General features: G+C 44.2%; 1 protein-coding gene across 3 annotated transcripts in view; it reads left to right on the forward strand.

Moving 5' to 3' along the window:
* Nucleotides 1-23,727, forward strand: part of CADM2 (cell adhesion molecule 2) — an 844,740-nt gene that overhangs the window by 502,074 nt on the left and 318,939 nt on the right. For all 3 annotated transcript variants that reach the window (XM_061627959.1, XM_061627960.1, XM_061627961.1), the window contains one exon: nucleotides 7,502-7,651. In XM_061627959.1, coding sequence (XP_061483943.1) covers nucleotides 7,502-7,651 — 150 coding nt within the window. The remainder of the gene's footprint in view (nucleotides 1-7,501; nucleotides 7,652-23,727) is intronic.

Consider the following 23,727-nt stretch of genomic DNA (forward strand, 5'->3'; position numbering starts at 1 on the left):
TCTCTGGGCGAAGAATTGGGCGAAGGGGGCGATCGACCTGCTCGGCTCGGTATTCTGGCTTGCGAGAGAGCGCATCTGCTAGGGTGTTTCGGCGGCCAGGGAGGTAGGTGACCGTGAACTGGAACCGGGAGAAAAACAGGGACCACCGGATCTGGCGTTGGTTCAGCCGTCGGGCACTTTGCAGGTGCTCCAGGTTTCGGTGGTCTGTTCGTACCTGGACCGGATGGCGTGCCCCTTCCAGGAGATGACGCCAGGTCTCGAAGGCTACTTTGATGGCTAGTAACTCCTTCTCCCAAATGGTGTAGTTCTGTTCCAAAGCGTTGAGTTTCCGGGAGTGGAACGCACTCAGCACCGGCTGAAGTAGGACCGCTGCCACTGCCTTATCTGATGCATCGGCTTCCACTATGTAAGGTCGGGTAGGGTCGGGTTGCTGGAGGATGGGTTCAGATGTAAAGGCGTGTTGGAGGCGCTGGAAGGCCTGTTGAGCGGCCTCGGTCCAAACAAACTTCTCTTTGCCTCGAAGCAGGTCTGATATGGGCGTGGGAGTTCGGAGAAGTGGGAGATGAACCGGCGGTAATAGTTGGCGAAGCCCAAGAAGCGCTGCACATCTTTGGGGCTTCACGGAGCGGCCCAGTGGAGGATGGTCTCAATTTTGGCGGGGTCCATCTGGATACCCGAGGGCAAGATCCAATGGCCTAGGAAATCCACGGTCGTGAGGTCAAAGGCGCATTTTTCGAGCTTGGCAAAGAGGCGGTGCTCCCGCAGGCGCTGCAGCACCTCTCGAACGTGCTCCTTATGTTCCGAGGGGTTCCGCGAGTAGATCAGGATGTCATCCAAGTAGATCACCAGGAAGCGGCCTAGGAGGTCCCGGAAGATGTCGTTCGTGAAGTGCTGGAAGACGGCAGGGGCGTTGCACAAGCCAAACGGCATCACAGTGTACTCAAAGTGCCCATAACGGGTGCGGAAGGCCGTCTTCCACTCATCGCCCTCCCGCATACGCACCAGGTTGTAGGCCCCTCTCAGGTCTAGTTTGGTGAAAATGCGAGTGCCCCGCAGCCGCTCTAACAGTTCTGGGATCAGGGGCAGAGGGTAGCGATTCCGAACTGTAATCTGGTTGAGGGCGCGGTAGTCATTGCACAGCCGGAGTTCCCCACATTTCTTTTTGACAAAGAGGACAGGGGCGGCTGCAGGGACGTGGAAGGGCGAATGAACCCTCAGCGCAGGTTCTTGTTGAGGAACTCTCTGAGGGCTGCCAGTTCGGGTTCTGACAGGGAATAAAGCCGGCCCACGGGAATCTTGGCTCCGGGGAGCAGATCAATGGGACAGTCGTAAGGACGATGGGGCGGCAACTGGTCTGCCTCTTGCTTCCCAAACACATCCACAAACTCCCGGTACTGTTCCGGTAAGGCCTCGGGCACGGAGCTTGCCTCCTGGGTCATCAGGATGCGCTCCTTCAGCCTCCAGCAGTTGGCTTGGCAATGGGGGTATCCGAGGGTCAGTCGGCCCGTGGACCACTGGATGATGGGGTCATGCCGCTGGAGCCATGCCAGGCCCAGCACGACCGGGAAGTGGGGTGCGGCAGCCAGGTAGAACTGGAGGCTTTCCTCATGCTCTCCCAGGGCCATGTCGAGCGGCACTGTCTCCTGTACTACAGGGCCTGAGGCGAGAAGCCGGCCATCAATAGTCTCCACCAGGAGGGGGCGGTGAATGGGTTGGCTAGGAACCCGGTGGAGCTTGGCAAAGGACACGTCCATAAAATTGCTGGTGGATCCCGAGTCCAGCATTGCGGGTACTTGTAGGGTCCCCCTTCCGGGGACTGTCAGTGCGATCAACATGGTCAGATGCTTGGGCGGTGAGGAAGTGAGGTGGCGGGCCCCTTGAACCATGAGGTTGCCCCGGCTCAGGGGCCTGTGAAGGCCAGGGCATGGGCATTTCCCGAGGCAGGGGCTGTGGGTCGTTTCTCGGAACACTGGGCTGCAAAATGTCCCGGGGCCCCGCAATACAGGCAGAGGCCCTGTTGCCGGTGTCGCAGCTTTTTGGCCGCAGAGAGACGTGTCCGAGCTCTCCCAGCTGCATCGGTTCTGCCGGGGGTGTAGGGTCCTTGCCAACAGGCTCCAAGGGCCCAGCCACTGGGGCTGATGCTCTGTAGACTGGCCGGGGTCGGTTGGCAGCACGCCTGCTTTCCAGCCTCCCGTCAATCTGGAGACACAGGCGTATGAGGGCTTGCAGGGTTCCAGGGCGCTCCACCCTAGCTAGCTCATCCAGGAGCTCATCCGACAGCCCCTCCTGAAACTGGTCCATGAGAGCGGCTTCGTTCCAGCCCAGGGTTTGTTTCAATAGACGAAAGTCTGTTACATATTCCCCCAAGGGGCATCGGCCTTGCCGCAGCCTGCGTATGCGGCGGTTGACTGTGGCAGATTGGACTGGGTCCTCGAACAGAGCCTTCAGTTCTCTGGTGAAGGCGGCTAGGTCGTTGAGCACGGGGCTCCGCTCGAGGAGCAGGGGCGTGGCCCATCTAGCTGCCGCCCCGGTGCAGAGGTTAATCAAGAATCCCACCCGGGTCTTATCATCTGGGAAGTCCTCTGGGCGTAACTCCATGAAGAGCTGGGCCTGGGCCAAGAAGGCTGAGAGCTGGTCGGAAGCCCCAGTAAATTTCTCTGGGAGAGTCACAGGGCACTTGGCTCTCCCTGTAGGGAGAGGGGGTGGGGCTGCTGCTAGCTGGGTTTGCAAGCCTTGGACGGCCAACAGCAGCTGGTCTACTTGTGAGCGCAGGAGCAAGTTTTCCTGCTGGAGTTGCTCCATGGTCAGCACTTCCCCCACTCCTTTGTTGCCTGCTTTGCTTGGGCTGACTGCAAACTGTCAGCTCTACACTGCATCAGCAGTGTCAGGGGGGGCTGGAAATTCCTGGGTCTTTGGCAGGGAAGGAAAGTCCTTAGCCAGCAGTCGGGTTGTAAATCTGCCAGGCCTATCCGAAGCGTACTTGCCGAGTCAGAAGTCCAGAAGCGAGGTCAGTGGAGGTCTGGGATCAATTGCCAAGGAGGTCAGTCAAAGAGATGCTGCAGGGAAACTAGGTCTACACAAAGCTACGCCTGACGTTGCAGTCAGCAACAAGCTGCAGCCAAGGTGTGCCTTATAAAGAGCAGGATGGACAGCAGATGTGAGCCCTCAGCGTTTGGGCCTTAAGGAGACAGGCCTGCCTCTCTTCTGCCTGACCTTCTGCTGTCTACGTTCTGCAGGTGAGGGGGGAGTATACTGTTCACTCTCTGTGTCTGGCTGCAGGGCCTCTGCTGTCCCTAGGGTGCTCTGCAGCTGAGGGGCAGAAGGAGCTGGATTCTCAGGAGGCTCCTCCGTGTCTCCTGCTGCTCCTGGGTCCACTGCTGTTACTCCCGAGTCGTCCTCATCTGAGGAGTCCTCTGACGGGGCCATGACAATCTACCAGAAAAGTCCTTCTGCATTCCACATAGAACAAACAAGCCAGTATCTACCTAAAACAATAAATAGATACAAATATGGTGTCCGAAACGGCACTATTAAAAAAAACCTGTTGTGGGGACATATCAGTCCTCAGGACTCTTTGTGACGTTAAGGTGGCAACCCTTAAATGAAGAAACTTCAAAGTGAGACTGCATCATTAAACAACTGAATTGCTGAACATCAAGAGGTCCAATGCTATCATTTTGGATTGAATCAAGGCAAATGATCTTTTAGCACACACTATGTGTTAGTTGGTTTACCAATGTCAAGATGCCTGTGTTGTTAATAATTGTATTGTGAAAGACCACAGTTAATTATATAATTATTACTGCCAGTCGTTTTCTGCATTTCATTTCCCTATGACCTCAACATTTACATCCTCCCTCCACGCCATGTATGTGTATGTATATACACACACCTCAGGTTAGCACTTTATGCATCTGATGCAGCAGACTCAAGTCCATGAAACTTTGTGCTATAATAAACAGCATTTAAGAGTAAACAACTCTTTGTTACTTTGTTAGTCTGCTGCAATGGATTAATACAACTATCTCTCTGAACCTCTTTACTTGATTTGTTGTCTTTCAAGTGTGCTTAACATTACAAGAACAGATAGTCAGCTCTAAACTTTGTAGATTTGACTTCAAGCAGCAATCCAACAATATGTATTGATCTGAATGAACAATACCTTACTTTCTACATGTACTTGAAGCTACATTTTAATGTCTTAGGATCATATTTTTTACCTGTGTAGATTTCTTCATGTACTATAATATGGATCCTATTGTTTTTCTACATCCTGCTAAGTGGGAATACAATTTCAGTAATCATTGCCAGAATGGTATCTTTATTACACTCACTGGTGTTATTATCAGTGCAGTGTGTATGTTTTCTTGTCTTTTTTTTTGGTGTGCAACCAATGAATTGAGACATATAGCTATTGACTGATTTTAAGCTGATTTGGACTGCCTTCAAGTCAATTCCGACTTATGAGCGACCCTACAAATAGTTTCCATGGTAAGCGGTATTCAGAGGGGGTTTACCATTGCCTTCCTCTGAGGCTGAGAGGCAGTGACTGGCCCAAGCTCACCCAGTGAGCTTCATGGCTGTGTGGGGATTTGAACCCTGGTCTCCCAGGTCATAGTCCAACACCTTAACCACTACACCACACTGGTTCTCCTTAAGCTGATTTAGCTGTACCTTATACCATCACAATGCTATATGTCTACTGAGAAGTGAGTCTCTTTGAGTTCAGTGCTTACTCTCAGGTGAGTAGGTATAGAACTGCAGCCACAATATGTCAAATCCTGCCAAAAGATCACTATTTTGTTTAATCAACCTGTAAAGGTTCACAAGATACATGTACCCTCTTTATTTATTTATTTATTTTAGGCTGGTCTGTGACCGAAATACATTTTTTTATTTATTTATTAAATTTATTAGTTGCCCATCTGGCTGGCTGTCCAGCCACTCTGGGCGACGTAGAAAATAAAAACATACAAATACATTAAAACATTAAAAATCTCAACAATAATAATAAAACCTTAACCCACCCCAAAAGCCTGCCTGAAGAGCCAGATCTTCAAGGCCCGGCGGAAGCTCATAATAGAGAGGGCATGGCGGAGATCATTTGGGAGGGAATTCCACAAAGTGGGGGCCACAATTGAAAAAGCCCTCTCCCTATTCCTCACCAGTCTAGCTGTTTTAACTGGTGAGATAGAGAGAAGGCCTTTTGAGGTTGATCTTGTTGAGTGGCATCCCTGATGATGTTGGAGGCGCTCCTTCAGACAGACTGGGCCGAAACCGTATAAGGTTTTAACGGTCAGAACCAACACCTTTAATTGGGCCCGGAAAACAACCGGTAACCAGTGCAACTCCTTCAGCACTGGAGTGATGTGATCTCACCGGCGGCTGCCTTTAATCAGGCGAGCCGCCATATTCTGTACCAGTTGCAGCTTCCAGACCATTTTCAAGGGTAACCCCACATAGAGCGCATTACAGTAGTCTAGGCGAGAGGAGACCAGGGCATGTACCACCGATGGGAGCAGATGGTTGGGAAGGTAGGGGCGCAGCCTCCGTATCAGATGGAGTTGATATAGAGCTGCCCGGCTCACAGCCGAGACCTGAGCCTCCATGGACAGCTGGGAGTCAAGAATGACCCCCAGGCTGCGCACCTGGTCTTTCAGGGGCAATCGTACCCCATTGAGCACCAGGTCAACATCCCCCAACCTTCCCTTGTCTCCCACAAACAGTACCTCAGTTTTGTCAGGGTTCAGCTTCAGCTTATTCCTTGTTGTGCCCTTCCCCAGTGTACACATGCATTATGATTGAAAGGATTCTAGACTTTTGTTTCTCAGTATGGATTATTAAATAAATCCCCTTATAGATATAGAAGGCAGTATAATAAATACATGCTCTTTTTACTCCTACTAATAATTGGTAACAAGTGATAGCTATGAGGTCTCTCTAAATGCTGGAGTCACATATGGCAAGAAAAAAAAATCACATTTTCAGCTAATGAGAAATATTTTTGTGAGACTGGAAGACAAAACGGGAAATTTGGCCCACTTGGGAAGGACACGAAATTACAATTCTCTTTTGACACAGCATGATCCATATTTAACAAGGTGAATAAACAGGTTTTTCACCAGTAGAGAAATACAGATAAGAAGGAAAAGTTACATGATTTCCTATAATTTAATTTATTTGTTATTGCCTTTGTTATTAATATTGAAATGTGCAGGCAATTAAATACCCAATCACAATGGGAAAAATTCTGCACATTAATACACAAATTATAACTAGCTTCTCCTAATTCTTATATTGCTTATAACCTGTTACTCAAGAACAGTGTGTTACGAAGGTTCTCTATGTCATTAAAAATGGAAAAAAGCCAATCAGGCAAAGGGATTTGAGTGTGGTTCATATTTTTCTGTGCATAATCACCCACAAGCGATCTGATTTTTATTGGTCTAGTTACTACTATATCCAAACAACAATTGGCTGCTATTGTGTTCCTTCAGTGCTTTATCCATCAACCACGTTCATACTTACATCAAATATAGTTTTTTACTGCTTTCATAGTTAAGTTTGATACTATATTATATCAACAGATGTTGGGAAACAGACCATTTTTAAAATGCTGAAAGAATCAGTAGAATATTTGAAGACAGAAAATGCATTTGACATGTCTTTTTCATTTTAAAAGTTTTTATTCTGGCTGATATTTCATTATTTTATCATTACTTGTGTTTTATTTATTGATGTTTTACTGTGCTCCTTTGGGAGGAAAGGAGATTCATAAATACAGTAAATAATACATTTTATTTTTAATATATAGAAGATGATATCCAACATTAGTCATACTCAGAAAACACCTACTGAAATCATACTTCCAGGGTAATTCCTTCCTTTTGGCAACTGGAGGTGGAGGCACAGTGCAAATGCATGATTCCTGAATGGCTAGTTGGTCCAGCGCAAATGGTTATCTACTCAATAACCATGCACTTACGTGGACCTGCCTGTGTCACACTCTACCTCCACCTCTCTGTGTCTCACCACCACCAAAAGGAGGTAATTCTCCTGCAACCAGTAACTGCTGGTTGCTTACCTAATGTATCTTTGCACTGGCCACTGCAGTTCATATGGATGACTACTTGCATGTGTGGAGCTTAACACAATCACATGAATTTTGTGATTCTCCTCTATTCACAGATCTTTCAAATAGTTACGCTGACCTTGTTGAAAGTTGTAACACTTAATTGTAAAGAAAAGGAAATAGTGGGACTGTTTTCCTTAAATTGCTTGTCTTTTATGGCCTTATAGGATAATGCTTAAACAATAAACGGTCTTTTATATACTTGCATCTCTAGAATGTGTTCTAATGGGATTTTTTTTGGGGGGGGGGAAATCAGCCTAGAAATATAAGAAAGCAACAATTAATGTACAAGCCTCTGGGAGCTAAAGTTCTTAATATTGCCCTGTAACTTAATGTCAATACTTTCTTTTTTATATATATCCTCTGCAGGCAGCCAAGGGCAGTTTCCACTTACACAGAATGTTACAGTTATCGAGGGTGAAACAGCAACTTTGACCTGTAGGGTTGATCAAAATGATAACACCTCCCTCCAGTGGTCAAATCCAGCTCAGCAGACTCTGTACTTCGATGACAAGAAAGGTGAATATACTTTCCCACCCAAGATTTCTAAATTGTTTAAGTAATAAGCAATATATTGACTTTTTTTGGGGGGGGGACACTAAACTACTTGAATGTAATGTGTTCTGTAGTTTTTATTTCCTCATGTTAAACTTGGTTAATTCTAAAACATTAATTGCATCTTTTGAAGTCTATCAGCACTACTTTTTCTCATAATCTATCACTTTTTGCCTCTTGTTTGGTACATAGAAAGGTATTTATTTCTAAATATATATCTGAATTTGTCTCAATATGTTCCCCGGATATATGGTTGTGAGTTGTGACTCATGTGAGTTGGTCAGGAGTATTGGCGGGACTAAGACAAATGGACAGATGGCCAAGATAATGCAGGGCCAAAGCTAGGTGAAAAAGAAGATTTGTAAAAGGTGTTCAGCAATTACTCATATCTGCATCATGGTCAAATCCAGGAACCTATCCAATGGAATAAAACTTAGTGAATCAGGCAATGATTGGGACTGAAATCAGGAGAATTGTAAAGATGTTGAATTTTTGGATTAGGTCATTGCTTCTCAGTTAGGGTTGCCAACTGACTTGTGTATCCTCCTCAGGTTTGGGGGGGCGATCTGGGTCCTCAGCTGCTGTACAGGAGAGGACTATTCAGAGCTTGGAAGATTACTTTTAAAAAGTAATAAATTACAGTTACAATTACTTGGCCCAAAAAAGTAGTAATTACCGTTACAATTACAATTGCTCTGAAAGTAACTGATTACTTTACTTTTTCTCAAAAGTAATCACTACAATTACATTACAGTTACTTTTTAAAAAAAACTCCTACAAGGTGCTGGCCTTGGCTGCTGCACATCTAAGAAGCCTAAAACAATATTAAAAATAAACACACACACACACAGGGGGTAGTAGAATAAAAAATTGTATCCATAAGATTAACATAATGGCATAACAGAATCTCACATCCCCCCAAGCAATGAAGATACCCCAACTCTTGAAATCAAATTTTACACTTGAAATGCTTTTATAATATGTTTCTGTTATGTCTCAAAAGAACAAGATGCTCAAAGAGCATGTCAGACAAGGAATGTCTTTTTACAGTCATTACGTTGCCACCAGTACTGAACAGGCGTTCTACTGCGGCGCTTGAAGGCATGCCTGTGTTGTGCTGCAAAAAACACCGCAGCACACGTGGAAAGCCATGGAGTGATGACACTTCCCTGCTGGGAGACCTCAGGTACCTCACCAGTTCCTCCTCAGCAGTGTCCACTGCAGCCTTCTTGCCCTGGGGCAGAAAGTTAAAGAAGTCATCTTCTAAGTCATCTCCTTCCTGGTCTTTATCTGAAGACTGATCACTGTCCTCATTTACACCCATCTTTATTTCAGCTTTCAGCAAGGCTTCCATTGTGTATCTAAGAAAGAGAGAGGATATGTTAACACATATATGTTAGGAAACCATCATCTGCTCTTCATTTCCTGATGCTTGTCATGTCCCCTGGTTCAGGGTCCAGCCCGAGCCTGTGGATGATGACATGGAAGGTAGGAAGGTGACCAAGTCACCACACTCATGGGGCAGCACAGCAGACCCTTAAGGATTACCTGCAGCAACCCAAGATTGTGATGAGGAGCCCCAGAAAGAAAAGGCCCAGCCCCTGCCTACCACCTTAAGCCCTCTGATGCCTCCCTTGAGACAACATTTCCCTTGGAGTAATCCACCCAAAGGGCTTTCCTAATGTTCTTACTTGTTGGTATGGGTGGTGGCCTGACACGATTCCAGCCAATCTAGTTTGAAGCGAGGGTGTAGGCAGGCTGCCAGAAGAAGCCTCTTGTCCTCCCAGATAGCTGCAAACCACTTTCTTAGGGCTTTGCGCACACCTCTCAGCAGCTGAAAACAGTATGTGTACCTCTCAGGTTTGTTTTCCAGTCCTTCTAACTTGCGGTCCAGATTGCAGAGCATTGGTAGCAAATACCCCATGAACATGCCGTTCTCCCGTTGCAGGATATCTAGGGACTGGGCTAGTGGCTCCATAATCTCTGTGTATTCCTGTACCACTTCAATCTCAGCAGCTGTGATCCTGGACAAGGAGCAGCGGTCCATTATGGCATGCATTTTTAGTGGCACAGTTGACAGGAGCTCATGTAGTTGCTTCAACGCATCAAAGGTGGAATTCCACCTGGTCTTATTCGGTACCTTCAGATACACACCACATTGTGCACGGATATACTCAGCAATCTGTGCTGACTGGTTCTGCTTGGACCACAACTTGCTGCACTTTGCCATCAAGGAACGAAACTGTTTCTTGAAAGGACCAAGAAGACTACTTTTGGAGGAGTCAGAAAGCATGGCCTCTATGTCTTGTGTTGCCACAAGGTTGAGGGTGTGGCTAGCACATCTCTGGTGTGGTGGTAAAACAAAATCCTCTCCTGAGTCTGCAGCTTCTTCCTCTGCCTCAGGTCCTGTGTCCAGGATCTCACAGATAGGCACAAACTCCACCTCAGCCTCCTCCTCCTCCTGGTTATCACCATCATCGTCACTGGTGCCTGCAGCTTCCACTGGTTCTTTGGCCATGAAAACTCTGAACGCTTTCACAAGGTTGGAGCCATTGTCTGTAGTAGTGCACATAACTTTGTTGTGGATCCTGTACTGCACATGTACATCATGCAGTGCTTTTGAAAGGACATCGTATGTATGGCGCCCCTTCAGACGCTTACAAGCCAAGGCCCCGACCTCACATTTCAGGGTAGTTGGGTTGATCCAGTGGGCTGTTACCCCAAAGTAACTCTTCTTGCCATTGGTCCAACAATGTGCAGTGGTTGCTATATATGCCACAGCACCCATTTGGTTTGCAAGAGTTTCTCTCATGTGGCATGCTCTCTTCTCAATTCTGTCTCTCAGAGTCTTGGCACATATGATGGTGAGATCTTTGGGGAGTCCAATGCGAACCAGATTAATGAATGATGGTTTGTCCACAGTCTGAAGTGGTAATGTCTCCTCTACAATGAAATCAATGATTCTCCTGTCGAGATTGCTCTGGGTGACAGGCTCCCTGCCAGATCCCCACCTCTCAAGGGTTGTCTGCTGCTGCTTCAGCATTTTGGGAGGAGGGGTGTCATGCATTGGTTCAGGAAGGCCACGTCTCCTTGCCTTTATTGCTTCTTCAATTGCTCTCAGCTTCTCAGGGTGTGCCCTCTGAGGAAGAAGAACAAAGCATAAATCCAAGAAAAAATGGAAGAGGAACTTCACAATTTAAACATAAATAGACAATGGACACTCTTTGAGGACCAGCATGACAAAGGCTTACCTCAAAATGTTTCTTCACATTGGATGAGGAGGAAACAGATGATCTCAGAGTTTTGATCCTTGGAAGGCAGTAATTGCATCGTACAACAACATTTTTCCCACTCTGGCTCACAAATGTACACGCTTTCTCAAAGCCAAACGATGGTACTTGCTTTTCTGCAGATGTGGCTGTGGGCAACTGGCACTGCTTCATGCCCTCCTCCTCCTCATGCACAGGGCCTCCTTTCTGAACCTCACTTTCTAGTTTTGCCTCCTCAGGATCAACAAGCTGTGACTCAAGTGGCCGCACTAACTGACTGCTGCTCTCAGCAGCAAAACCTGCATCAGGCATCTCTGTAATAAACAAGAGATAATGTTCCTATATGGGTGAACTTCAGCTGTGATGTGCCCCCATCTCTTCCCCATGCTGCAAGATGCCCCAGTCAGAGTGGAAGTAAGCAGGTCGATAGCACAATTAAAAGAGATCCTATTTGCATCATTTTTGCTCACTGAATAACCCTGCCTGGGCCAGTCTAACCTACTATCTCACAGGGTTGTTGTGAGAACAAAATGAGACTAGGGTTCAAATCCCCACATAGCCATGAAGCTCACTGGGTGACCTTGGGCCAGTCACTGCCTCTCAGTCTCATGAAAACCCTATTAATAGGGTCACCATAAGTTGGAATCAACTTGAAGGTGGTACATATATTTTTTATTTTGAATATGATGATTATGATAATAAATATGCAGCATTTCAAATTAATTCTGTATGAGAAGCATTCCATGCCAAGCTTGGAAAACCAAGGATGAGGTATAAAATGTAGACAAAAATACTTTTGACAAAATGCCGTTTATCTTTTATATCTATATCTATAATTAGCAATACAGCTGAATGATGTATGTAAAGTATTTTTCTTTCCCTTTTCTTTTTTATTAATATTTTAGTACTACTGCTAAAGTTCTGATGAAAGAATAAAGCATTCAATTAGCCAAATTCAAATGATTAGAACACATCACATAAATTCCACTGAAGTTGGAGTTTTTGCCATAGAAAATGAAAAAAACATATAACCTATGATAGCCCAATAGACAATCAGAACTAATATAAAACCCTATTGCTTCTCATTTGCAAATCTTGCAAGATCTAAGGTAACTCTAGATCATGTGAGTTCAGGTGATGCATGTTATGTACATTTGTATAGATATTAGCAGAGATTGTCAACAGTCTATCTCTCTCTGGGACTGGGAATCTCTTTCTCACAGAACATGAGTTTGAGAGCTGGGGGACTGAGAGGAGGAGCTGCAAGGACCCTACTTCTCATCTCATCTCTGCCAAGAACAAAAAAATCAGCCTTAAGCCATTTATTATACGCCTAATGATTTTTTATTATTTTTATTTTATTATTATTATTATTATTATTATTATTACTGTGACAGTTTTTGTCCCACATACAATTCAGTCTTGTGATTAAACAGGACAAAAATACAAATAAAAAGAAAGATGGAGTTCAAATAAATATACAATAAAAAGCTAGCCGGCATTTTAAAAGGCAGGAGTGCTCTGTCTGGATAAATACAGCACACAGTTATGCATGGGAACAAGGGGGAGAGTTCAAAAAGGGGGGGAAGGAAGAGAAGTAGGCCAGAGCTTGGAAAAGTTACTTTTTTGAACTACAGCTCCCAGCAGCCTAATCCAGTGGCCATGTTGCCTAGGGCTGATGGGAGTTGTAGTTCAAAAAAGTAACTTTTCCAAGCTCTGATAGGCTGAAGTTTCAGAAGTGCCTTGTGATTGATGGAGGGGGCGGCAACAAGGCAAGGAGAGGCAGTGGGAGGGGCAGAAGGGGCTGCGGGGGGGGCGGGGGGCAAAAATGCCATGGGGGCGGAAGGGGCCGCGGGGCGGCACACACACACACACAAAACATCGTCACTCACCTCCACAGCTCTTCACCATTCTGCTGCTGCCTTCTCCGTTGTCCTTGCCCTGGCTTTTTCCTCCGGCGTCCATTTTTTCCTCTCAGACGCTAGCAGGCCCTGCCTATTCACCTCTTCCCTCATGCCTCCTAACACAGATCACGAGGGAAGAAACAGTCTGCGCAGAGGTCCAATCAGTGTGAGGCACATGTCTTGTGTTAACTAATCACAGCCAGGAGCTGACTTCCCCTTGTTCTCGCCCCCAAGTAACGTCCAACCTAACATGGAAGCGTTAAAGTTGCAGCTGAAAAGTAGGGAAATTACTAGTCGTTCCGTTACTTGCCAAATGTAATGGAATTACCCACTCGTTATTTAAAATTGTAACAAATTACAAGTAACTCATTAAAAATAACGAGTTACTTCCAAGCTCTGGGACTATTACTGTCTACCATCCCTATCTAGTTTTCCTATCACTTTTATTTTTCAAGTCTGCTTTGTAGCAGGCGTTAGTATGTGTGGGAATGTTTAGGACTCTGACTAACGTGAGGTACTTGAAATGATCAATATACTTGGTTCTGTGGACTATAGTTCATTCACTAGCCAGAAGCATGGAGGAGCCTGGCTTACTGAGAGCAGCGGTGGTGTGCTCATGTTCCACGATGATGGCAGACAGCTGTGCTATAGTATGGTGGTCAAGGGGAAGTCGTGAGAAAAAGGCATACTGATTAATCTAATGACTGTCCCTCCAACAATATTACAAGGGGAGTCTGCTTCCAGCTTAGCTCTGCTCAAATAGATCCAGCACCCACCTTCTTATTTGGCTGCCCAGAAGACTGGCAGCAACCACAGCCCAGGACTGGTTTGGGGCCCAGTTGGGATCTTGTTCTTATGTGAGCACGTGTGTGAATCTTAAATGAGTGAGAGAACATTTTTTGTTAGTTATGTATTTAATTCTTTGATCATATAATGCATATATGTGATTTGAACTATAGTCCACAATATGGAAATGATAATACTGATCTACGTTTCATGGTTGTTGAATAGATTACAATAAGATAGTGTATGGGAAGTTATTGAATAGTTTTATAATCTATAAATAAATACATTATTGTTAGCTTCTGTTTTTACTTGCTGTCATGAGCTGTCTGTTCTACATGTTTAGTTTTCTTTATCGTTAGTTCACTCGTGCTCAATTCTCAGCTCAGAATTCCCTATACATAATTGTTTTCTAGATTCTTAACTGACCACACAATGTTTATGTGTGACTTGACCTGAAGACTGTAGTTTGGATCACCTTTCTTGTGTTATGTAGTTTGCAAGTGCTAAGCATGTTACATTCATTTGCAAAATGTTGGTGAATTCTAAATAAAAGAATATCTGAATAGCCTACTTTTACTGAAGAATTCTGTTGGATGCTGTGAACGACTATTTGCTTGTAGCATTAAAAAATAGAAGGTTATATTGTGTGCTGTTCTTATTTACCTGAATGCTAGAATAAAACAGCTTAAGACCCAGCAACAGATCTTGGCCTTCAGCTGGGAGGGAAAAGTGACTGCCTTGATGTGGCTATTGCTTAAGCTATGGGGGAACCTCACTGCATCCTTTTACTGTGAAGTGACAGCATCGAAAAAGTACAGAGTTGGCAAATGGCAGTGAGACGTAACATGCAGGTGTGGAATATGGTGAATCCCTCAAAGATGCTGAGTGGTCAGTATTACTGTCTGATGGCCAGTTTTATAGGGCTCTGCTTTTATTCTGGGCAGTAAATTCCAGAAATAAACATTTTGTTCTTTAACAAAATATATCAGCTGGAATTACAGTGTGCAACTGCAGTTAACATTAAGTACTGTTGCGTGCTACCCCAATCCCCAAGTGGCGTGAGACTTCTAGGGGTACCAATGCTTATTCAGGGTTTGGTTTCCTTGGAAAGAAGGTCAGAGGAGTCTGTGGTGTCTTTATGACGTATGGTTTATTTACACACATGCACAACCTGAGCTTAAGATGGAAGTGTTCATAGTATTAACAGTGCATGAGAACTTGCTCCCCAAAGCCTATAGCTTTAGGGGTACAGATACAGAGGACAGGCCTCTCTGCGTCTTTCCAGCTTCACCCCCAGAACAAGACTAAAAGACACAAGCCTCTCCTTGGCTTTAATGAATGGTTTTTTAGCTTAAAATTTGATTATGTTGATCTATATGTATTGTTTTTATTCTTGTTGTTCGTCGCCTAGAGTGTCCCTAACCCGGACAGATAGGCGGCTGAAAAATAAAATTTATTATTATTATTATTATTATGGCTCCAGAGAAGGGTGTCTTCCCTGAAAAGAGTTCCAATAAGATCAGGATCTCTCTTGGCCTTATCCCTTTGGATGTGCAGATTGATCACTCAAAAAATTAACTCACAAGCTGACTTGGCTCAACTTAGATAAATAGAAGAAACTAGTATGACCAATGGAGTAGCTTTCTTCCTTTGCAGATTGTATCTCTTACCAGGCACACAATTAGAAGCTAGAAGGGGTCTCACATATATCATCCAAACCCACCCTCACAATCCTATAACAGTACTAATATGTTTGTGCAAGTGTTTAATCTGAGGCACAAAAATGCTTATAAATGGTGTGTTCGTGTTTTCAAACAGGTATATTATTTGACAGAAATTCAGAAAACATATTAAAAACTGACATTACTGTACTGGATGAAACAATAGGAAGATGATTAAAGGAACATCTCAATCCTATGTTGATCTACTCAGAAGTAAGTCCCACTAAGTTCAATAGGACTTACTCCCTGTTAAACATGCATTAGGATTGCTTTCAATAAATACATAAAATAAATAAGGCACTGGAGAACACATAGAATGGGGTGAAACTTTGCTCCTCACAACACGGGACAACTGACATGTGCAGCACCTGAGGTGGTGCCAGCAGCATAGCACAGCTCCACATTATCCATTAATGCATCCAATATGGCCAAACAGTTACAGGCTCACTTGGATGAAGCAGATTATTTGGATCCATTCCAATCGGGCTTCAGGACTGGACATGGAACTGAAACAGCCTAGGTCGCTCTGGTGGCTGATATGAGGAGGGCATTGGATAGGGGAGAATATACCTTCCTCGTCCTCCTGGACCTCTCAGCGGCTTTCGATACCGTTGACCACGGTATCTTGTTAAACCGCCTAGAGGGATTGGGAGTGGGAGACACTGTTTTATGGTGGTTCCATTCCTATCTCTCAGGCAGATACCAACGGGTTGCATTGGGGTATGAGGTTTCGGACCCTTGGCCTCTTAATTGTGGAGTGCCACAGGGTTCTATCCTCTCCCCCATGCTTTTTAACATCTATGTGTGTTGGAATTGCGGCTTGCCTGTCAGGGCAAAGCCACTGCGTATAACAGGAATGAATAGAGACAGAACGCTAGAAGTGGTGAAGATGAATCTTTTACTGATCCAATAGCTTATAGATACAGATACAGATACAGATACACGAGCTCTCTCCTTCACAGACATCAAATGCACCCCCCACACCCTGAGCTGTTTCTATGGCATTATATAGCCTTGGCAGCTTTCCTGCCCAGCCACCTGCAGACTTCGGTCTGCTCACTGGCCTTGAGTTCCAGAGTGTGCTTTTAACCCTGTCCATGTCTTTTTGGAACACATCATATCTCAGCATTCTAACAAGCCCCCACCTTCCAAACAGACATGGCTCTTTATACATTTTACATACAGATTTTGTTTTTCTCATGTACTTTTCACATTTCACATTCCTCAATTGCAGCTCAGTTATTTACAGTTTTACAGTTTACATTTCTCTGTTTCTTGTTACTGCTTTATCGTTACATTTCATACATTGTTAATCTTTTACTATACACGAGCCCATTTTGTTTATTAACTTCAGACAACACATCAGTTCGCTTATGGTTTGAAACATGTTAGATACAAGGTTTCCTCATTTGTTTTACATTCTGGCACTTCTGTAAAACCTGTATACCCATGCATTTCATCATGTTTTCATATGATATCTATCTAGAACCTATCAGGCGGTTTTCCCAGATTAGATCTGTCTGATCTCCTTAAAACTACTTCTTCCTTGGGGCTGAGTTGTGTTTCTGTCTCATCAGGTTCACGTTCCTCTTCCTCTTCTTTCACTGTTTGCCCCCCTTGTTCTGAGCCACTGTGTGTGTGTGTTAGATCAACTGATACTGACTTATCCCAGTCTTCCTCCTGAGCTTTCACACTCCGGCTAAATATCACCCTTCTCTCCTGTGGCAGCTATATGCGGTAAAAAACATTTTGAAACCCCAAAATAATTCCTTTCTGGGCCCTGGGTGCTAGTTTTCCCCTACGTTTCCCCTTGGGGACATGAACCCAGCATTTTGCGCCGAATTTTAGGATGTGCTGTAGAGTAGGTTTACGTCCATACAGCTTTTCGTAGGGTGTCATGTTTATAGCACTGTGGAACAGCCTGTTCTGAATATAAGCCGCATATAAAATACATTCACCCCAGTAGGCATTACTCAGATTGGCATCTCTAATCATTGCCCTTGTGGCATCTTGCAAGGATCTGTTTTTTCTCTCTGCCAGACCGTTCTGATGGGGGCTAAAAGGAGCGGTGAGTGCATGTTTAATGCCTTTCTTTTCTAGATACTGTGCCAAGGATTGACTGGTAAATTCCCCTCCTTGATCTGATCTCAGTTGCTGTATGCTCATTCCATGCTGTACTTTCACCTTTTGTATGAACATCTTTAGTTTCCCTTCCGCTTCATTCTTGGAACGTAACAGATATACTGTACTATATCTTGAAAATTTATCTAGTATTACCAAGAAATAGCGTGCTCCACCTTGTGACCCCTGAAAAGGTCCTGCCACGTCTACATGTATTGTTTGGTATGGCTTATTCGTGTGACTTTCAGCTTCCTTGTGTTTGGGAGCTGTGGTTGCTTTTGTCTGCTTACATATTTCACAATCTATATAGGCATCACATGGTTCTAATGTAACATCTTTACTCAAAGCAGGCATTTTCTTAATCATTTCATGATTTGCGTGCCCTAATCTTTTATGCCAGGAGTATATGCAGTTATCATGTGGCTTTTGGTTAGAAAACATCATTACGTTTTCTTTGTCATTAGGGTTCAGTTGCACATAATACATGGAATCCCTGAGAAACCCTCTCACGCATACTTTTTCTCCTGCTTTCACCTCACATGTTCTGTTTCTAAATGTAACTGTAAATCCCATCGCACATAGTTTAGATACAGATAAAATGCTACATTGAATGTCTGGCACGTACAAAATGTCAGTAATAATTGTATTTAAAGCACTTAAATGCACAGTACCCATAGCTTGTACCTGTTTTTGAGTCCCATCAGCCAGTACCACGTGTGAAGTCGCTGGAACCATTGTCCTGAACATAGACTTGTCTTTTATTAGATTATGCGTAGCCCCAGAATCAATTGTCCAGGTTCCTTTAATTTTATAGTCTCTGTCTCTGTCTTTAACTTCAGCTTTCACTAGCTGCACTTGCGACGAATTCCTTCTCTGTTTTCTCTGCCACAACTCACAGTCTCTTTGAAGATGAGTTAATGACCCACAACGATAGCATGCCTTTGTTCCAAACGACCTGCCAAACCACCTGCCATTAATCTCAGTTTTTTCACTTTTTCCTTCCGACTTTCTTTCCTTCTCCTCCTGCCGTCTCTCCCACTGCTGTATCAACTTGCCTGTCACGTAAGGGAGCGATAAATCCTCTTCAGGGAGCGCTTCTAGTGAACTAATAAGATTGTCCCATGATGAGTTTAATGTTGCCAGGATTATATATATTTTTTGTGTGTCCGGATATATTACATTTCTTTCTTGTAACTCAGCAAACAGCTTTGAAACTTTAAACAAATGTTCAGCCATTGTGACGTTATCTGTGTACTTGAGCTGGTACAATTTTCTTGTCAAGCTTATTTGGTTGCTTGTTGCTTTCCGAACATGGATCTCATTCAGAGCTTGCCAAGTCAATTTAGCTGTTTCTTTATCCTGCACGTATAGCAATTGAGAGTCACTTACTGCCAGGATAATATACGATCTCGCACGTTCATCCAGTCTTATCCACTGTGCCGGTGGGGGATCAGACGGGGGATCCTCTGTTACAACAGTCCATAAGTCTTCCTTTGTTAGAAACGCCTGCATTCTCAGTCTCCAATTCAAGTAATTAGTTTCGTTCAGACGCTCCAGCGGCATCCCTTGCAAAAGTGAAACTGCCATTTTTCACAGTTTCCTTGCGTCACTTTGGAGAAATGAAACTTCTCTTTTTACAGCTTCACCGTATCTGATTCCTTTACACTCCAGGCCTCTTTTTACGATCTGCACAGGCTTCCACTGGCTCCTGTCACCGTTCGTGCTGCCTTCGACAGTCGGCTCAGCTCTGCTGCCTTTTTTCCTTCACTGCACTCTGCTCATGCTCTATTGCTTTCCTGTCTCTGGGCCCATAACCCTTTGTTGGAATTGTGGCTTGCCTGTCAGGGCAAAGCCACTGCGTATAACAGGAATGAATAGAGACAGAACGCTAGAAGTGGTGAAGATGAATCTTTTACTGATCCAATAGCTTATAGATACAGATACAGATACAGATACACGAGCTCTCTCCTTCACAGACATCAAATGCACCCCCCACACCCTGAGCTGTTTCTATGGCGTTATATAGCCTTGGCAGCTTTCCTGCCCAGCCACCTGCAGACTTCAGTCTGCTCACTGGCCTTGAGTTCCAGAGTGTGCTTTTAACCTTGTCCATGTCTTTTTGGAACACATCATATCTCAGCATTCTAACAATGTGAAGCCGCTGGGAGCCATCATCAGGAGTTTTGGGCTGGAGTGCCATCAATATGCAGATGACACTCAGCTTTATCTCTCCTTTAAATCCTCACCAGAGTTGGCTGTGCAGACCATGTCCAAGTGCCTGGAGTCCGTGAGTGGATGGATGGGTGAGAACAGGCTGAAACTGAACCCCGATAAGACTGAGGTGTTGCTAGTGGGTGACAAAAGAAGGCTGGGAGACATCGACTTGGTACTTAATGGGGTGAAATTACCCCTGAAGGACCAGGTCCGCAGCCTGGGGGTCATTCTCGACTCCCAGCTGTCCATGGAGGCTCGGGTTTCGGCAGTGAGCCGGGCAGCTTGGTATCAATTACATCTGATACAGAGGCTGCGACCCTACCTTCCTGTACATCTGCTCCCACAGGTGATACATGCCCTGGTCTCCTCTCGTCTGGACTACTGTAATGCGCTCTATGTGGGGTTACCCTTGAAAACGGTTCGGAAACTGCAGCTGGTACAAAATATGGCGGCATGCTTAATTAAGCATAGCCGTTGCCGGGATCATTTCACCCCAGTGTTAATAGACCTACACTGGCTACCAGTGGTTTACCGAGCCCAATTCAAGGTGTTGGTTTTGACCTTTAAAACCCTATACGGTTTCGGCCCAGTTTATCTGAAGGACCGCCTCCAGTATCACCAAGTAGGCCACCAAACAAGATCAGCCACACAGGACCTCCTCTCGGTCCCGCCAGTCAAAACAGCTAGGCTGGTGCAGACCAGGGAGAGGGCGTTCTCGGTTGTGGCCCCCACCCTCTGGAACTCTCTCCCTTATGATCTTCGTCATGCCTCCTCCCTGATGGGTTTCCGCCAAGCTTTAAAGACCTGGCTATTCAGGCAGGCCTACAAGAATTTTGGGGTAGATTAGCTTTTTGATATATTATTGATGGTTGATGTTAGAGTAATTGATGATTGTGTTTTTATATTGTATATTGCATTTTATTGTACATTGTATTTTATTTTATATTGTGTAAGTCGCCTAGAGTGTCCATCAATTCGGACAGATAGCCAACTAACAAATAAAATTTATTATTATTTATTATTATTAATAACATGTGAACAGGGGTATGATGTTCCAGGTCAAGCATTGTGTGTTAGGTGCTTACTGCAAAATGGTAATCCTGATGACCCATTTATTTTACATATTAAATTTCTCTGTATATAGAGGAAACAAAATAAAATAAATTTGTTGTAGGGTTTACATTACATATTTTTCTAATAGTTCCTGTTTTACTAATGTGTTTTTATTTCATATTATTTTCAGAATAAGTAACATGAGCTCCTACTGGGAGGAAGGGCAGGACATAAATTAAATAAATAAATAAACCTCAATAAAACTGTGAATGGCATGGCACATGCTTTTATGAGCAATTTGTATTTTAAAAGTTGCTCTTGTTCTTGCTAAACAGTATTCCAAATGAACATAAAATAACCAGTAGAACTGACCCTTGAGGTGGCTTCCTCTGGTGTGATCATGTGCTTGTTTTATTTCTGATGTACACCGCCCAGAGAGCCTTTTTGGCTTAGGGCGGTATATAAATTAAATTAATTAATTAATTAATTAATTAAATAAATAAATAGAAATTAATTCATCATTATGAAGGAATTTATCTACCCATTACACTTAATCTTACCATGCTTTAATATTCATTGTGCTGGGAAGGAGTCGGATCAGCCCTATAATAGTTGTAAATGTGATACCGAGAGACAGAGTTTAACAGCCATAAACTTCACTTATTTTCTGTTAATGGAATAGTTTGTTCTTTAAAAGCTGCTGTCAAAGGTGTAGCACATACCCAGGCTTATCTGGCTTGGCTTTCTTTCTTCTAATCACAGTCCAGAATATGTCACAATGTTTCAAACTTACATTAAAAACCCACTTTTAAATCTTTTGTCAAAAGTAGTAATATTGCCAGGGAATTTATTGTCAGCTGTTTTAAACTTACAATGGCTTGGATTGTTTCAAAACTATTAATGTGAAGAATAAAGAGATAACAAACTAGGGAAATATTTTTTTTAAAAAAATGAAAAACATTATTATTGTCTGAGAGCACACCTAATGATTGAATATGGTGCTCCTAGTACACAACATGTTACATTGTGTTGAAGTGACTTGACTATATGTGTGGGGTCAAAGTGGGTTTTAAAATGGCCACAACTTTATTGGCTACAGCTCACAGAGCTTGGAGTGCCACAGGACAGGAATCTGATTACTGACTAGTTCTCTTTCTGGCTGATGTTTCCATCCTCACCTGTGAGCTGGAATGTTATAATTCTCCCCCCGCCCCAGTGTGAGCTGCTTTGGAGGGGAAGGTTATGCAACCTGGGATTGTGGCACCCATTGCAGCTCCTCTGCAGCGGGTTGAAGCCTTGAAGCAAAATCCCAAGACCTCCCGGTGGGAAGTGCAGTGTCCACCTCCCATTTACTCAAATGTGAATACAGTCCAATGCCTCTAATGCAATGCACATCAGGTAGAGCCACTCTCTGCCTCAGCACCAAAACAAGTTCAGTTGCAAACAATTTGATGGGCCTGAATGAATATCATCTGACCAGACCTAGTTCTATCCAACCTAAAATAAGGCAATTTGCTTAAAAGAGATGGCAGAGTGCTATGTCATCTAGACTCACAGAACAGTCCAGTATGTCCAATATGTTCACTTATTGCCTGGCACAATTGACCTTTGTTGGATCATTGGCCCATTTCTAAACCTGTCATTCCAGGAAGTCTGAACACATGACCACAAGCTTCGGGAAATGCCTCAGAAGCTGCTCGACACCTGACATGGCTGCACAGGATAAGTTGTGGCCTTTCTGCCTACCTGGTTCATTCTCTCCCTTATGGATAATTAAGACATTTAGTTAGGCAAATATTGCTGGCTGGTCAAGTACTATCAGCATAACTCCTTCCCACAGCATATCCCACTCCCCCAGCAAGGTAATATGCAGTCTGTCACCCAGGCGGGCACTTGCTGCTATACCTAGAGCACAATTATGTGCCTGCAGATCTCTATGACCTTGAGACCTGTACTTCAACAAAGAGAACAACATTAAATATTAACCTGATGTGGGCAGATGTAGTCTTTATAACCTGAGGACCTCCATTTGCTAATAGGCTGAATCTGTGAGTTGGCAGACTCACTGCAGAAGTTGCAGCCCCTAACCTGATGCAGTCCCTAACCTGAATGAATAGACCCCAAACTCCTCCAGAGCACTCCCCAAGGAAGAGATGCATTTCAAAAGAACTCAGGTGAACTGAGACCTGGTGAAGGGAAGAGCCATATATCTGTGTATCATAAATGTGTTTGGTGGGCTGTACCGCCAAATAGGTCTGTGTGTTGCCAGTTATGAACAGGTCTTTAATCAAAGATGGCAGACATATATGTCTCCAAAATGGTGGTTGCATCATGCTGTCTGGGTTCCAAAATAGCCTCCCTGCCCATGCCCCCACCCCATTCCTCATTAATGCCTCCTGGAGACCCATCTACCCATCACCTCAAAAGAACCCAGTTAACACCCATGCCAACAAATGTTATTATGCTGATCTAAGACAAGATGCAGTAACAATCCAGTCCATCTTGTTCTGCCTCTTCACTTTCCAAAGTTATTCCCAGCTCCCTGACCCAATTCGTCATGCGTTTTAGGTCTTCAGATCACTTTGAGACAGTTCCTTCCCCTCTGGGTCTTCAGGACTCAGCCCCATCTTCAGGGAGATATGTTCCCAATGAAGTCAGCAATGGATCGGATGCCACCAGACTTGACCTGTACTTAAGGCTAGAAGTAGCCCTGGGAAAGTTCACAGTGAGGGCCACTCCTTGTCCCCTGAAGCCTGCTGGTGCCACAGATTGAGTCCTGGGGACAACGCTTTCACCAGTCATGGCATTAATATTATGATTATATAATGTGTTAGTCACCTCATACCCAGTGGCCTCTAGGTGACTTACAACACATTTTAAGGATATACAATATAAAACAAATATAAAAGCATACAATATACAAATTTTAAAACAAAAACAAAAAGGACTAAGACAGAATACCAGAGGCCTGA

The sequence above is a fragment of the Rhineura floridana genome, chromosome 5 (assembly GCF_030035675.1).
Source record: "Rhineura floridana isolate rRhiFlo1 chromosome 5, rRhiFlo1.hap2, whole genome shotgun sequence".
Lineage (NCBI taxonomy): Eukaryota > Metazoa > Chordata > Lepidosauria > Squamata > Rhineuridae > Rhineura > Rhineura floridana.